General features: G+C 39.9%; 1 protein-coding gene across 10 annotated transcripts in view; it reads right to left on the bottom strand.

Moving 5' to 3' along the window:
- Positions 1-13715, bottom strand: part of FYCO1 (FYVE and coiled-coil domain autophagy adaptor 1) — a 42661-nt gene that overhangs the window by 21049 nt on the left and 7897 nt on the right. For 3 of the 10 annotated variants that reach the window (XM_079299902.1, XM_079299907.1, XM_079299909.1), the window contains exons 1-8: positions 12577-12731; positions 12289-12465; positions 10713-10819; positions 9496-9621; positions 5770-5876; positions 4741-4884; positions 3890-3983; positions 857-3487 (exon numbers count right to left, since the gene is read on the bottom strand). In XM_079299902.1, the coding sequence (XP_079156028.1) occupies positions 857-3487; positions 3890-3983; positions 4741-4884; positions 5770-5876; positions 9496-9621; positions 10713-10819; positions 12289-12343 (3264 nt within the window). In that variant the 5' untranslated portion in view covers positions 12344-12465; positions 12577-12731. Of the gene's footprint in view, positions 1-856; positions 3488-3889; positions 3984-4740; positions 4885-5769; positions 5877-9495; positions 9622-10712; positions 10820-12288; positions 12470-12576; positions 12732-13715 lie in introns of those variants that run through there. The other 7 variants (XM_079299904.1, XM_079299908.1, XM_079299905.1 and 4 more) reach the window with 4 other exon arrangements.

Genomic DNA, 13715 nt, shown 5'->3' with positions numbered 1-13715 from the left:
AATAATCCTCTAGCAGCCACCTCTTCACTACAAAATTCGCAGCTGTGCGTTATGAGTGCTTGTACTGCCATTCGTGGGATAAGTGCAGTGCCACTGGCTCATGAAAGACAGCTAAAAAGACACTCATCTCTTGGAATCAAGCAAAATCACTTCATGGTGGCACATTAACTGTGTTTTACTGTCTCTTTGCATAGGCTGTTGCAATTCCCAAGAAAAAGAAGGTCAAACCCATGGCATAACCCTCTGATCAATCACCAATCTTAAGACATTTTATCAGAATGGCAAAGCAAACACAATTAAATCTTCAGCCTTTAGGTGTGCTGTTTCATATATGCAGGGCTGACTCATGCTTTTTTGGAAGCAAAACTTTGATCTTCCCAGCTGCTACCTTGAACAGCTGAAAGCAAAAATACTTGAGGGAATTAAATGCAAAAGCAACTGGTCTCAGTCTAAGTTGCCCTTCATAAGAATCACTGCTTAGGAGAAGCAATGTTATAGGTGTGAGGAACAAGTCTCGGAATGCTCCTACAAAAAAAAGGAAGAACCACAGCTGTGACCAGAGGGACAGCAGATTCCACCTTCAGTGCCAATTTAAGAAATCATCACCTTCATGAGTACTGACTTGCTTTCCTCTATCACCTGGCCTCTCCACTATACATGTCCATAAAACTCTGAAGTTATTTTACCTCAGATAGGCCTAGGTTATGAGCACAGAGACATTTTCAGATTCCCAGGCTAAGGCTAGTTGCATGTTAGTCTCAGAGCCTGGCCCACACAAACCTTAGGATTTCATGCAGTAACTGCTGCAGCAGATGGTAAAGCAGCTCCCTCAGCTACAATAATTACATTAATTTACCTTGAATTTTGTCTGATAATTTAGAATCTCTGTGCTCATTTGAAATTTTATTGCAGACAGCTCTTCTTGGCTGGTCTCTTGGAAACTCTGTGCCTGTTTCTTTAGTGTCTCCAGCTGCAATTGCAGACTTGGGACAGCTGCAGCACACATTTGAGCCTCCTCTAATTTCTCTTGCAGGCTCTTGTTCTCTTCTCTGAGATTAGAGATGTCAAGATTCAGCTTCTCCTGTTGCTCTGCTGCCTGTTCTTCCAGTTCTTTGAACCTTTCTGTGGCCTGGGCCAACTGCTCTTCTGCATCCACCTTTTCAGAGGTCAAGGAACAAATCTGAATTCCAAGTTCAGCCATATCAGTGTTGGTCCTGTGGAGGAGATCTTTATTTTCTTCATTTTCCACTCTAGCATTTTCCAAATACCGCTTAACCTTAGACAGCTCTTCCTTTAGGTTCATCAAATTATTTTCCAGCTCAGCTTTTTGATGGGCTGTTCTCTCCTGCTCTTTTTCCAGCTTTTCTTCCCTTTCTTTACATTGCACCAGTTCTTGCACATGATTTCTGTTGAGAGACTCACTCTGCTCTTTCAGCTGCTGGACAAGCATCTTCTGCTCACTCAAGACAGTCTCAGCAACTGCGAGCTCACCTCTCATCCTCTCTCTCTCATCAGTGGCCTGCTGAAGCTTGACTCGCAGATCGAGGACTTCTGCCTGCAGCCTGGACACGTCACCTCGGTTGATCTCCAGCTGCTCTTCACTCATGGTCAGTCTGAAGGCCAGTTCTTTTGCCTCCTTCTCCAGGGAAGATGCTTGCTGTAGTTGCTGTTTCTCCACTGATTCCTTTTCTGATGTGAGAGATTCTATAAGTTTTGTCTGATGAAGGCATGTCTTTTCAACACTGAGCTTTTCTATCTCAAGAGTTTCTGCCTTCTTCCTGTATCTTTCAGCTTCTGCTCTTAGCTGCTGACATTGGCTCTCCATGCCCTGCAGTTCTACTTCCTTCTCTGTGAGCTGTGACTGGATACACTCTTTGCTTTCCTTCAAGGTGTCCAAGCTTTTTTCTATCTGTAAACTATGCTGTTTGGCAGTCTTCAGCTGTGCTTCAAGTGAGGCATAAGACTCCTTGGAGGTCTCTTCTCTTTGCTTTAGTTCTTCATATTCTGAGTGCAGAGCCTCCAGCCTCTCCTCTAGAATTTGGTTTTGCCTCCTGGCATTCTGCAAGTCTTCATCCAGCTGTTTGTTCTCACCCCGGAGCTTCTTCTCTTTTTCATCAACTGACACCAGGGCATCATCTATCTCACTCTGAAGTTGTTTCTCAGAGGCTCTCAACCTGGCTACCTCAGCTTCTAGGGAAGCTTTAGAAGCTTCCAGGTTTTTCAGCTTCTCTTCCATCTTCTTCTTAGATTGCTGCAAATTCTCCTTCTCTGCTTTCAGTTTCCTGCTCTCCTCATCCAATTCACTCACTGCAGAGTTTTGCTGCTCCATTTGCTGCTCCAGCTCCTTGACTTTCTGCCCAAGATGCTCCTTCTCAGACATGAGTTTCTGGTTTTGCTCCTGAAGGCTACACACAGTCTGACTCACCTTTGTTAAGCGACACTCCTGTAGTTCAAGTTGCTCTGCTTGTGACTGGGATTCCTGCTTCAGTGCTCCTTCCCTCCTACCATACTCCTCCTCAAGTTTTTCTTTTTCCTTCCTGGCTTCCTCAAGACTTTTTTCCAGTGAACCCACCTGAGCCAGCGACCCCATTACCTGGGTCTCCAGCTCAGCCATCTCCTTTCCTTTCAAAGTCAGGGCCATCTGAAGCGCATCCTTTTCCTTTGCCATGGTCTCCAGGCTCCCAATGAGTTTTTCACTCTCTTCTTTGGAGTTAGCAGTGAGACTACTGTATCTGGATTCCAATTCCTTCTGTGCCTGCTCTTTTAGCAGTAGCTCCTCCCTTGCTGCTTTCAGCTGAGATGCATGTTCGTCATTGAGTCTTTGCATATCTGCCTTTTCCTTTTCCATCTCCTGAAGCTTCTCTAACAGTGCCCGTATTTGTAGGGCAAAGTCATATTGGGCTGTAGCTTGCTGTCCCTTTTCATCCAAGGCAGCATCAACTTTTGCAAGGAGGTTGAGGTTCTTCTGTTCTGTGGAACTCAGCTTGGCTTTGAGTTCATCAATGCAAAGATCCTTCACAGCAATCAAAGCCCTAGAGGTTTCCAGCTCCTGATTCGAAACTTGCAATTTTGAGGCACAATCTTCCTTGCTGGTCAACAGCTGCTCCACCTTTGTTGAGTGTTCCTTCTGCTGTTCCACTGCACTCAGTTCCAGTGACTGTAGGCACTTCTGCAGGTCATGGACAGTGTTCTGAGTGGAGTGTGAGACCTCACACTGCTTCTGTAACTCTGTGATCATCTTTGTCAGCCGGGAGTTCTCCTCACTGTAGTTATTGTTCTTCTCCTTTTCTACCTGTACTTGTTCTTTTTGAAGGCTGACTGCTGCCTGGAGCTCCTGGTTTTCAATTTCTAGCTGGTGAATACGATCTTGAAGTTCTCTCTGCCTCAGCTCAGCCTGGTCAAGTTCTAAACGCATCTCTTCGTAGCCCTCAAGGTGTTCAACATTTAGTGAGTTATTTACATCAGGGCTGGAAGGAAACTCTTGTGCCTAAATGAACAGAAGGGGAAAATCAGAAAGTTCAAGCAGCATTCATTTAAATGGTGTGCTCAAATGAGAGCAAGTTCAGGTTCTTAATGTACAGTGACATTGTGTGTTACCTTCATAACACTACAAGATATCAACTTGTAGAAAATGGGGCTTGTTTTCCCAAAAGATAAATAAAAACAAAGCTATCTGTAGGTAGTCTTCAAAACGTATTTTTTTTCTTCTATAAAATTTGCATGTTAAGTTGAAGCAGCTGACAGACAATTCCCTTTACTTTTAATTAAAAAAGCTTTTTGCAGTTTAGATTATAAGACTCATAACCATCATAAAACCATTAAGTCCTCTGGAACTATGCCAAGCAAAGACCTATCATGACATATAAACGTTTATTTGCAATTTGCTTACCTGCAAATAATTGCTCACTAAACTGCTCATGCTGGAACTGCGACTTGGGGGCTTCCATAAATACGCTGAAGATCCGAGTGAGGACAGAGTCCTCCTGTTGATCACACAGAGAAACAAAATCTAAAGTAAGTCTAAGCACATATGTCTAAGCACACATGTGTCTTTCTACTGGCATATGTAAGATTTATCTAGTGGTAACTACCACATAAAAAAGGACATAACTGCACCAGCTGTCTCAGCCAGCAACCACTGAAGTTGAAAAATAAGATAGGGATATCCAAGGCATCTATAAAAGGTGATGGGGCTGGTAGCTGTCACTTCCCTCATCCACAAGAACCAAGGCAGCCTTGCTCTAAGGAATTGTATTGCTGTGTGGTGGCTGCTCAATCAGATGGTGGCAGCAAAGGGCCCTAAGAACCCCCATTGATACAAATGGATCTGGACCAAACCTGGTAGTTTTTGTTATCCCCCACTTGCAGGTGGGATCACCATAGCTGCAAGTGAAGCACACTGCTTGGCTGTGCAATCACTACATGTCTCAGCTCTTGAAACAGAGGAAGTTAAGAAGATTTTTTCTTGTGTGTGTATAGAGGAAAATAGCTTGGGATTTGGGCCTAAACTGCAGCTACTGGAAGTGCCATATTACGGAGCATCATCTCTGATTGCTGATGCTCAGTATACTGAATGAGAAACAGAACAATTTGTTCATGGATTAAACAAATGGAAAAAAGTGTATACCTGCTCAAACACAAGTATTCCTACCCTCAAAAGCAGAAGCTTTTACAGATTCTTTAGCAAACAGATGTATTTTGTACTTGTTAATACAGAATCACAATGTGGCTCTATCTTACCTGGCAAATGCTGGCCAAGCAGCATCTAAATCATAGCCTCTTGATGCCAAGTCAAACTGAACATCAGTGAGCTCATAGAGTTGACCCACAATGTCAGAACTCATTTTGGAATTCAGAAATGGACTTCTTGCATAGTACCAGTCACTTGAAAACAAAAAACAAAAAACAAAAAAAAAACAAAAAAAAAAAAGAGAAGTAATACTCATTCATAAGCAAAAGGGAAGCAGCAGTTTCTCTTACAAAAAATCCCCAATCAACCCTACATCATTATTCACTCCACCTCAGAAAAACTATGATACAGTATTCTAAACACAAATGAAAACAACCAGGACCACCAAACAATATTCGCTGTAAATTAAATTAAACAAATTTAATTAATTCCACGTAAATATCTTTAAAGGATTCCCTGCACAAAATAGTTTTTCCTTTAGTGCTTGGGCAAATCTGACAATACAAAATACTTGCTATACACTAGATAAGTATAGTAAATACCTAAAGCACACATTTAATACATCAAAAATGAGGAACAGAAAGCAGCATCCACAGTTAAATACATTGTGAAAATCGCTGGCTTTTCCTTAAAGCCCTAGTAATGTCCCTACAACCAAATACAAAATATATTTGGAATTTTTTGGCGAAGATCAAGTTGCTCCTTTGTGTGACCATCCACAGATACATGCAAATGCTTTCTGGGACTTTGTGCAACACATCCAAATTAATCCTCTCTCAAGATGAACAGCCCATCAAACCAAATACTTATAAGTACATCACCTTTGAAACTGACATACAGAGGCATCAGCACAACCCACTCCGCATACATTAAGCTGTAATAACTTTCAATCTTTACAAGCCCAAGATAGGTATGAACCAGTGACCCAGGCAAAAGGTCTATGATCCTTCATATCCTATTACCAGTTCTCTAAGCCAAACATTTGGAAGCATTTCAATTCCTTTCAATAGCTACCAGGTGATGTTGCTTGATCACACTGAGCAAACACCCATTAGTTAAAAATGCACTTTGCTATTCACCTGGTCACTTTGGTGTTCATAAAACATTGCTGCAAGGTGTCTGCTAGTCTTTGGTGAACGAGGGAATAACGAAGAAATGCTCTTCCTTTTCCAAGAGAGGTTCGTAGCTGGAAGGGAGAAATCCCAAGAAAATAAAGTTAAATATCATTTGTGATCATGTGGAGACATGGCCAAAACTACTCACAATAAGCCACTGTAAAGGAAAAAGTTGTAAAGGAAGCCAGTAAGAATTCCCACTGAGAAACACTTTTTCCTAAGTCTGTCATTGGGTGGAATCTATACAGAATGATGAATTTATTTCTATAGCCAGCTGTTGTGCATTTTATAATAATATAAAAGTCACCACAGGGCCAAGGAATCTCTAATGTATTGAGTATCTAAGCACAGACTATGCTAAGGACAATTCAAATATAAGGCAAATCTCAATGTGCCCAGCAAAGTCAGAAGTGACAACCAAAGTTATTGAAGATGTGTATGGCCACAGCTGGAAGAGCTTCAGGACAGATTTAGTCATAGAACAAAGATGTACACATACACAAATATACATCCCCATGGACACAGTAACCCCAGACAATGCAAAAAGCCTTTCTTAATACTTAGCCGTCAAGTTGATTAAAATCTGACTCTTTCTTCAGACCAAGAACAGCTGCATAACCAAAATTAATGGATCTTTTTATGAAGACAGCTGCTAAATCAACATAAGAGGAGATCACAAAACTTAGTACTGAATTTTTTATAGCTATTGACTTGAAAAATTGATACTTTATTTGTACATCTGAACCATTTTCTGTCCTGCAAAATAATGCAACACTGAATAGTTGTATTTAATTTTTTCTTTCCATCAAAGTCAGTGATCAATTTAGATTATGGAAAAGGAGTGTGATGAAAGAATTTCTCACCTAACTGCTCATCCAACTAACAAAGCAAAGACATTTATGATTTATAATAGAAGTCAAAACAAATATGAGAGAGGCTGAGGCACTAGCTAGTAGATTACTGTAAATTTTGCTTGAAAGGTGAGTGTGAAAGAAGGCTCAAAAGCTACACAAGCTTTCTTTCCCACCAATCAGTATGCCACTGTGGTGAAGTGAGAGCAATACCCTCAGCTTCCCTGTTTTGCTGTTACTGGGCTTCTGCTCTGAAGGAACATAGGTTCTTCATTTAGCTCAGTAACCCACTATATACAAAAATGTTCCTTATAAATGGAACTTGAATGAAATGTGAAAGCATAGAAAGCAACATTTTTTACTGATTTTTGGCTTGAATTCTACAGGATACAAAGCACAAAGTACCATGGTCCTTAAGCATCCCAGAAACAGTGAATTTAATTTACCACCTGGTTTTCACCCTCATTCACCCGGCAGATATCTGAACATTTCTTCAGGAAGATGCTATCCCCACTTTGTGCACAGAAGGTTACAAGTGCTTTTTCCTAACTAGGCATATTCAGTGAGTATTTTAAGAACTGTCAAAAAAACCCCAAACCCTGGAAGCCACGGAATTAATCCTATCCGTACTCCCATTGGTTAATCAATTTAAATTGTGATACTTTCTGTAGGCAATATGGAGAGACCAGAAAAAATGCATATGATGAGAACCAGAGGAAAATATTTACATACATGCAGCTACAAGTACCTAAAGATTATTTGACTAGGAAACCAAACCATGCCACCTCCTGCTGGAGCCCTGCTAGGAATCAGGAAGGCAGTGTCTGGTACTGACAATGTTTCCATGCTGAAGCAAACACTGTAGCTAAGGGGCAGTATATGGCTGCAAATATTTGGAAAAAGGTGTATTCAGTGTAATCACCTTTTGAAAGGGAAAGGAGAATGACCAGAACAGTTCACCTACTACTTTCAGGAATAAGGCCTTCTGCTTAATTAACAGATAACTGCTTCCAGGGTGTTATTTGCTTCCTTGCTCCACCTCTCTAGCATATCATGCACCCTAATGTTAGAAGCACTGCAAGCAGAGCAGAAGAGGTGTTTATGCTGCTGGTATTTAGGCATTCTTTAAGTTAACTGCTATTATTCTTTCCTTTTTGTTCATTTCCATGTTCAAAAGTCAACTAGTATTGTTCAGTAAGCAAACAAAGGACATTTGGAAACCTTAATGTTCTATCCAGACAGGTTCAAAAATTTGCTGCTGATTTCTACCTGTAATGAAAGGGAACAACAAACATATATTTGTGCCATGTGTCATTTAATTTCTGGACCCAAGTCTGCCAGCTCAGGTATCTGAAACAGACCACTGATTCTTTTTTTTTTTTTTTTAGGAGTTTATATTTCTAAACCACAAGTTAATAAAGATTAAAGAAGCTTTCCACAGGCTAACTTCTACAGCTGCACATAAATTGAAGTAGAAAATATCCTGCTTCCAAACTATAATTTCTGATACTAACAGATCAGCTAACAGTTTAATAGACAGGGGGACTGAAGAAGGAAAAAGCAGAGCAGTCTTTACATGTGGCAATATGTAGGTGATAACACAGCCAACAGACTGCTGAAGATTACAGCACAGCTACCTTTGCAGAGAAATCTGAATGGCTCCTGCTACTGAGATGTTAGGGGCCACCATCTATAGCCAAAGGACTTTTCCAGCAGCAGCAGCTACTGTCCTTACTTCTCCAGCTGTCCTGTAATGGGAAATTCAACCCAAATTTCTGTGCCTCTCCCCTCTTTTCCTTCCCACTGGTAAAACAAAGCGGAGCCCTTCCTTGGATTGTTCACCTTGGAACAGCAAAATTCAACACTGTCAAGGCTGAGAAGAAAGAAAGGTAGGGAACCCAGAGCCTGCCTCTGCTACAGTACCATGGTTCTTGGATGGATCAAAACAACATTATGTAGAGCTGCTGTGGAAGAACTTCCAAGAGAATAGGAAAATCTGCTGTAAATAGTAACTTGCCAATGCAAGTTAGCACTGCTCACAGATAATGGAAGTGAGCATCAGGACAATGCTGGCCAGCACCACCACACCACTGCCTCTTCTACCCACTAGGAATATCTTCTTCAATGATTCTAAAGACTCAGACAGGATCAACAGAAAGCTTCTCACAGATTTTATTTCACCCATGCATTGAGCTGAAGACATAATATGTTTTTTTACAAGATTAAGCTTTTATCACTAATCTAAATCTAACAGGAACAAGGCTTTTTGTGCCATTCTTGACTGCTTACCCAAGGGAATAATGACAAGCATCCTTAGTCTGTCACACAGAGGAACAAAAGTTCAGACAGAACACTGAATTGCTGCTATCAGTCAGTACTCCTCAACTCTATGTACCAACTAAAAGAATCTTAAGAGAAGTTAAATATGGTGAACCTTTCATCTCACACTTAGAGCCAGATCTTGCTGTAAGTTTTGCAGAAGATAGTATGCTCAAGCTTTAACTTAATTTTTCATTTATTTTTAGAGAAAATGGCACTAAGTTTATTAAAAGGCAGGGCACAATCAGAGACAAACTGGTCCATTCACTTGTATAAGTGGTCTTTGAAACAGTAATCAGGCTTTCTAATCCCACATAATTTAGTGCCCTAGTAAAAAAGGTCATATTGCATTTTTATTCTTTACGTGAAAATTAGAAAAAAAAATCCCTAAGTTTTTGGCTATATATTAAAAGCAGTGTATTTTCTTTTGGTTTGTATTTTCTATTGCTTTCTGAAAAAACATGGCAAAAGATAAACCACATATTCTGATACACCACATACTCTTAACTGATATACTTACTTCTGTAATAGACTTGACAAAGCGGATTCCATCATTAGCTCCTTTGATTTTTGCCAGACAGTCGCAGAAATAATCCCAGTAATCTTTTCTGTTCCCCAGCAATGTGCTTTTTTCTTTCTGGTCAAACTTAAACCAGGCAAACAAAATACAATGAGCAAAATTAAAAAAACAAAAACATATATACTTATATATAGCTACTTGGATTCCTGTCCCTCCCCCAGTAGCATGTGCTTCCATGACTCCTCTTAGCTTTAGCCAATGCAGTCACAAAAGAAAGAGACACTGCACTGCACTGATGCAATCCAGCAGTTACAAAAGCTACTTAACTGACAGTAAGAGATAATAATGTTCTGGGTCTCTTTAAAATACAGACATCCATTCAAAACTCCTGAGACGAAGACTGGCAGCAGGTTCAGCAGCTGTTCAAGAGCACGGCACTAACAGCCAGTTGCAGAGAAACCTGCAATTAAGTGTGGCAGTAGCACACGTGTACATACCAGAAAAACCTGCTTTAGCTAAATCGTGTTCAGAGCAGCAGTGAGCAAGGGTATGGACTGCACCATGGACCATTCAAATCCCAAAGGACTTTTCACTTTCTGCTCTGCAACCCCATTAAAATTCCCTTGCCTAGATTAAGGCTAGATTAGCATTTGTTTCAAATTAGCATTTGTTGCAATCAGTGACATGTTTATGGTATATGTGGACACCACATTATGCAAACTGAATTTCAGTTTGCCCAGCAGTGTCCTCTTTTACTTAAACCTTAAGGGTGGACAAAAAAGAAGCAATTCAGATTAAAAATCAGCCTTTTACCTTAGGTCTTCCATACAATAAAAAACACTTTCCAAAGGGAAATTGCTGAAAATTCTATTAATTACTCACATGCAGTATTTATTTTGCATTAAAATGTCAAGATATCATTCCCACAGTTTTTCAGGATAATTTAGCAAGATATATCTTCAAAAACAAGCTCAGATCTTTCAGATCAATAAAGAAATGCCTTACATTCCTCAGTTAAACTTCCAGCACCACATTTTGACTATATTTATTTTCACTTGAAGTAAGCATAATAGGCAGCACATATCCAAAAATAAAATAGAGAGACTCAACTGGATATTTACAATTATTTGAGTTAAACCCCACATACTGAAGAGCCAGCAAGAAAAAATAAGCCAAGCTTTGTTGGTGGATTACAAATTACACAAATCACTTTTTACCTGTAAAAGGTACTCAAGCTTGTAGGAGAATTTTTGCAAGTTGACACTGTCATCTGTGATTGGTTCACCTCCTTCTTTAAATTCTTTACTTAATTCAGTCACTGCATCTTTAAAACAAACACCAAAATAGTTAACTAATGCAAAGAACATATAGCACTGAATCCACAAACTAAATGAATGCTTTCTTCATGGGCATTCTGCATATGGACTCATTTGCTTTTAGTTGAAATGTCTTGTAAAAAATATGACTGGTAAGACTGCAATTTGAGACCACCTATAAGAAAACAGGAGTTCAAACTGTGCCAATCTGTTGTATGGATTATTTCTCCTTAAAAACACAGCTAGTACTTCTGACACTTGCCAAAACCTGCTAACAGAAAATTGCTACCTCAGCAGACGGAAGAGAAATAACTTTTTGCTCATGTGCACATTAAGGTATTGCCACAGGACAAACAGAATTCTGATTAGAAAGGACAAAGCATGTAATCTGCTAAAGGGGATCAGTAACACGAGAACAGTCATTCAGTCAGCACATTTATCTTCTCCATGCTTTATTCAGGAAGGTTCAGCTTGTGCTGGTTACAAACACAATGAAAAAATAATTTACAGAAAAAATAAGCTCCTCTTCCCTGAAACATACACTCATCGTGGGTGAGAAAATCTCAAGTCAAAATACACTCTATTGCCCCCCTGGACACTCTAGCCCCAAAAGAATGTACTTCTCAGCATCACAAGTTACTGATTTTGAGCTTGCTTTCCCCTAGGTCTTAAACTTACTTCAGGCGACTGAGTGAACTTTAGCTCCCAGTCCCACTCAATAACCATTTGCAAATTAAAATTTCTTCCTGTTAGTTATCACACAGATATACTTTTTTCAGTTTCAGGAAGATCTAGATTTTAATTTTTAGTGCATACACTTTAATTTAATAAAAATTTAAAAGAAAATTATCAGAATATTGGTAGAGACTGATTAGGACAGAAGGAGAGCAGAAAAACTGTTATGAATTTGATACAATTCTGCCTGCAACAGAACTGTTGAAAATGAGGTTGGCTGTTTCTAGTGGAAAACAGGTTCCACTGCAGCAAGAACAGCAGGTGTAATTCTCCAGCACCTTTCTTCTGGGTCTCCTTTTCCAGGTAGGTTTGGCCTCCTGGTTTTTTCCCTTCCCACATTAGCATCAACTCCACACTAGCTTCCCATTAATGAAGGCTGAGTTTTAGGCCCTTTCTCCTTACTTCACATGAAATCTTGTGGCAGCACAGCTCAAAGCATGCTAATGAAGTACAAGCTCACAATGCACACCTCACACATACTTCTCTTTAAATTGTAAAACTTATTTCTTCTCTTGTATGTTTAAATTTATAGGATTTAAGAATTCAGGGTCCTGCAGAAGGTACAGCACTTGTCTCACAAAAAAAAAAACCCAGTCACACTGCACACCTTGAATTATGTTTCTACAATGCTGCAGGAGAGAGTTACACAACTGAAAACCCAACTCCTACTCCCTGTTATCTAAATCCTGGAGGATGCAGTCAAGCCTCTAGAACACATCTGTCAGCATGGCACTCACTGTACCTTGCAAGTCTCTGATAATCCGCTGCAGCTGGCTTTCACCACTAGTTGCTGCCATCTTGGAAACAAAAGGAACTCCCCTTCTGGGCTGTTAACCTTTTCATCCATCTAGATAAAAACAGCAGAGTTCATATCCTTGGTGACCATTGGGTTGATGCTGATTATTTTTCTCTGTGACACCTGCAATTGTAAAAGTCAAAAATAAAATGAAAGTCTTTATCAGCTCAAATAAGTAGAAGATAGGTGCTTAGGCATTTTAGATCCTGTTGAGTAATGAATTCCAAGGCCAACCCTTTTCCAGGAATCTCCTTAATGTTTTCTCCTAGTTATCGCTTTCCATTTCAGTTGTTTCTTCAGTTATATCTTTCAAAACTACTAAGTAAACCTCAGAGAGCAATTTTTTTCAGCTGGAGTTACAACACAGTTGGTAATACAGCTCAGCTCTGGCTGGCATTTCACTCAATCTATCTTGTGACCCTGAGGGAGGTTCCAATGACACGTGATCTTCCCCCCCTCCCCAAACCCTCTGCCAGTTCTTCCCTACAGGCTGTAGAGCAAAAAGATAAGACAACTTTTCCATTTCAGAAAGACTTTCAAGACACAAAATAGGCATGGGCCAAGGAGTCAAAAACGATGCATGCTTGACTCTGACACCAAAGCATCTCTTTAATGTGCAAGAGCCATCAAAATCTTTAGTACTGGAGCATGATTTTAGCACAAGGAACACCACTCAACCCCTTCTCAGAACCCACTGTTCCTTACACATGTAAGATGACACCACTTTATTTTAAGCTCTGTTACAGCATCCCTCGCTGGATCAACATACTTTGCACCATCTTCTTTGCTTAGGATGTGTTATACTTGGCACGCAAAGAAAATCTTTCTTAAGGTAAAATTAAATAAAATCCTGAAACACTTTATTAGAACAGCCATACCTGGGGACACAATTTTTCCAAGGCTGATCTGGGAATGATCATTCAAAGGAAAAAGCCATACAGAAACTATACAGGGGACTTGCTAAGCATCTTGTTCAAAGGTTGCTCAGAATTCCATCTGCAGACATACAGCCAAAGTTTCAAGCAAAGACAACACTCAAAGTACTGAATCTTTACAAAAATTGCTGTTACACATCAGTGCTTTTGTTATAATTCAAGCTGAACAACAGTGAAATTAAGCTGTAATTAAAGTCCTACAAACTTTTGAATCTAATGTGATTAGTCACATTATTATATCTCCTTTCTCTTTCAACTCATTCACTTCCAAAAGGGCTAAATTGGCACGGCTGAAGTAGGTGCCTGAATTAATCAAACAGATCATCCTTCCTACCCTATGCATTAAGGTATTGCTAGGAAGTGACCCTGATGTGATCCTGTATTCTTTTCTGTTTGAAACAAAGCAAACATTAACAAAGCCATAGAGACAGAAGCACA

The sequence above is a fragment of the Erithacus rubecula genome (assembly GCF_903797595.1).
Source record: "Erithacus rubecula genome assembly, chromosome: 3".
In the NCBI taxonomy this organism is placed as follows: Eukaryota; Metazoa; Chordata; class Aves; order Passeriformes; family Muscicapidae; genus Erithacus; species Erithacus rubecula.
The sequence above is the reverse complement of the archived record's forward strand: the minus strand, read 5'-3'. Positions and strand labels throughout refer to the sequence as shown.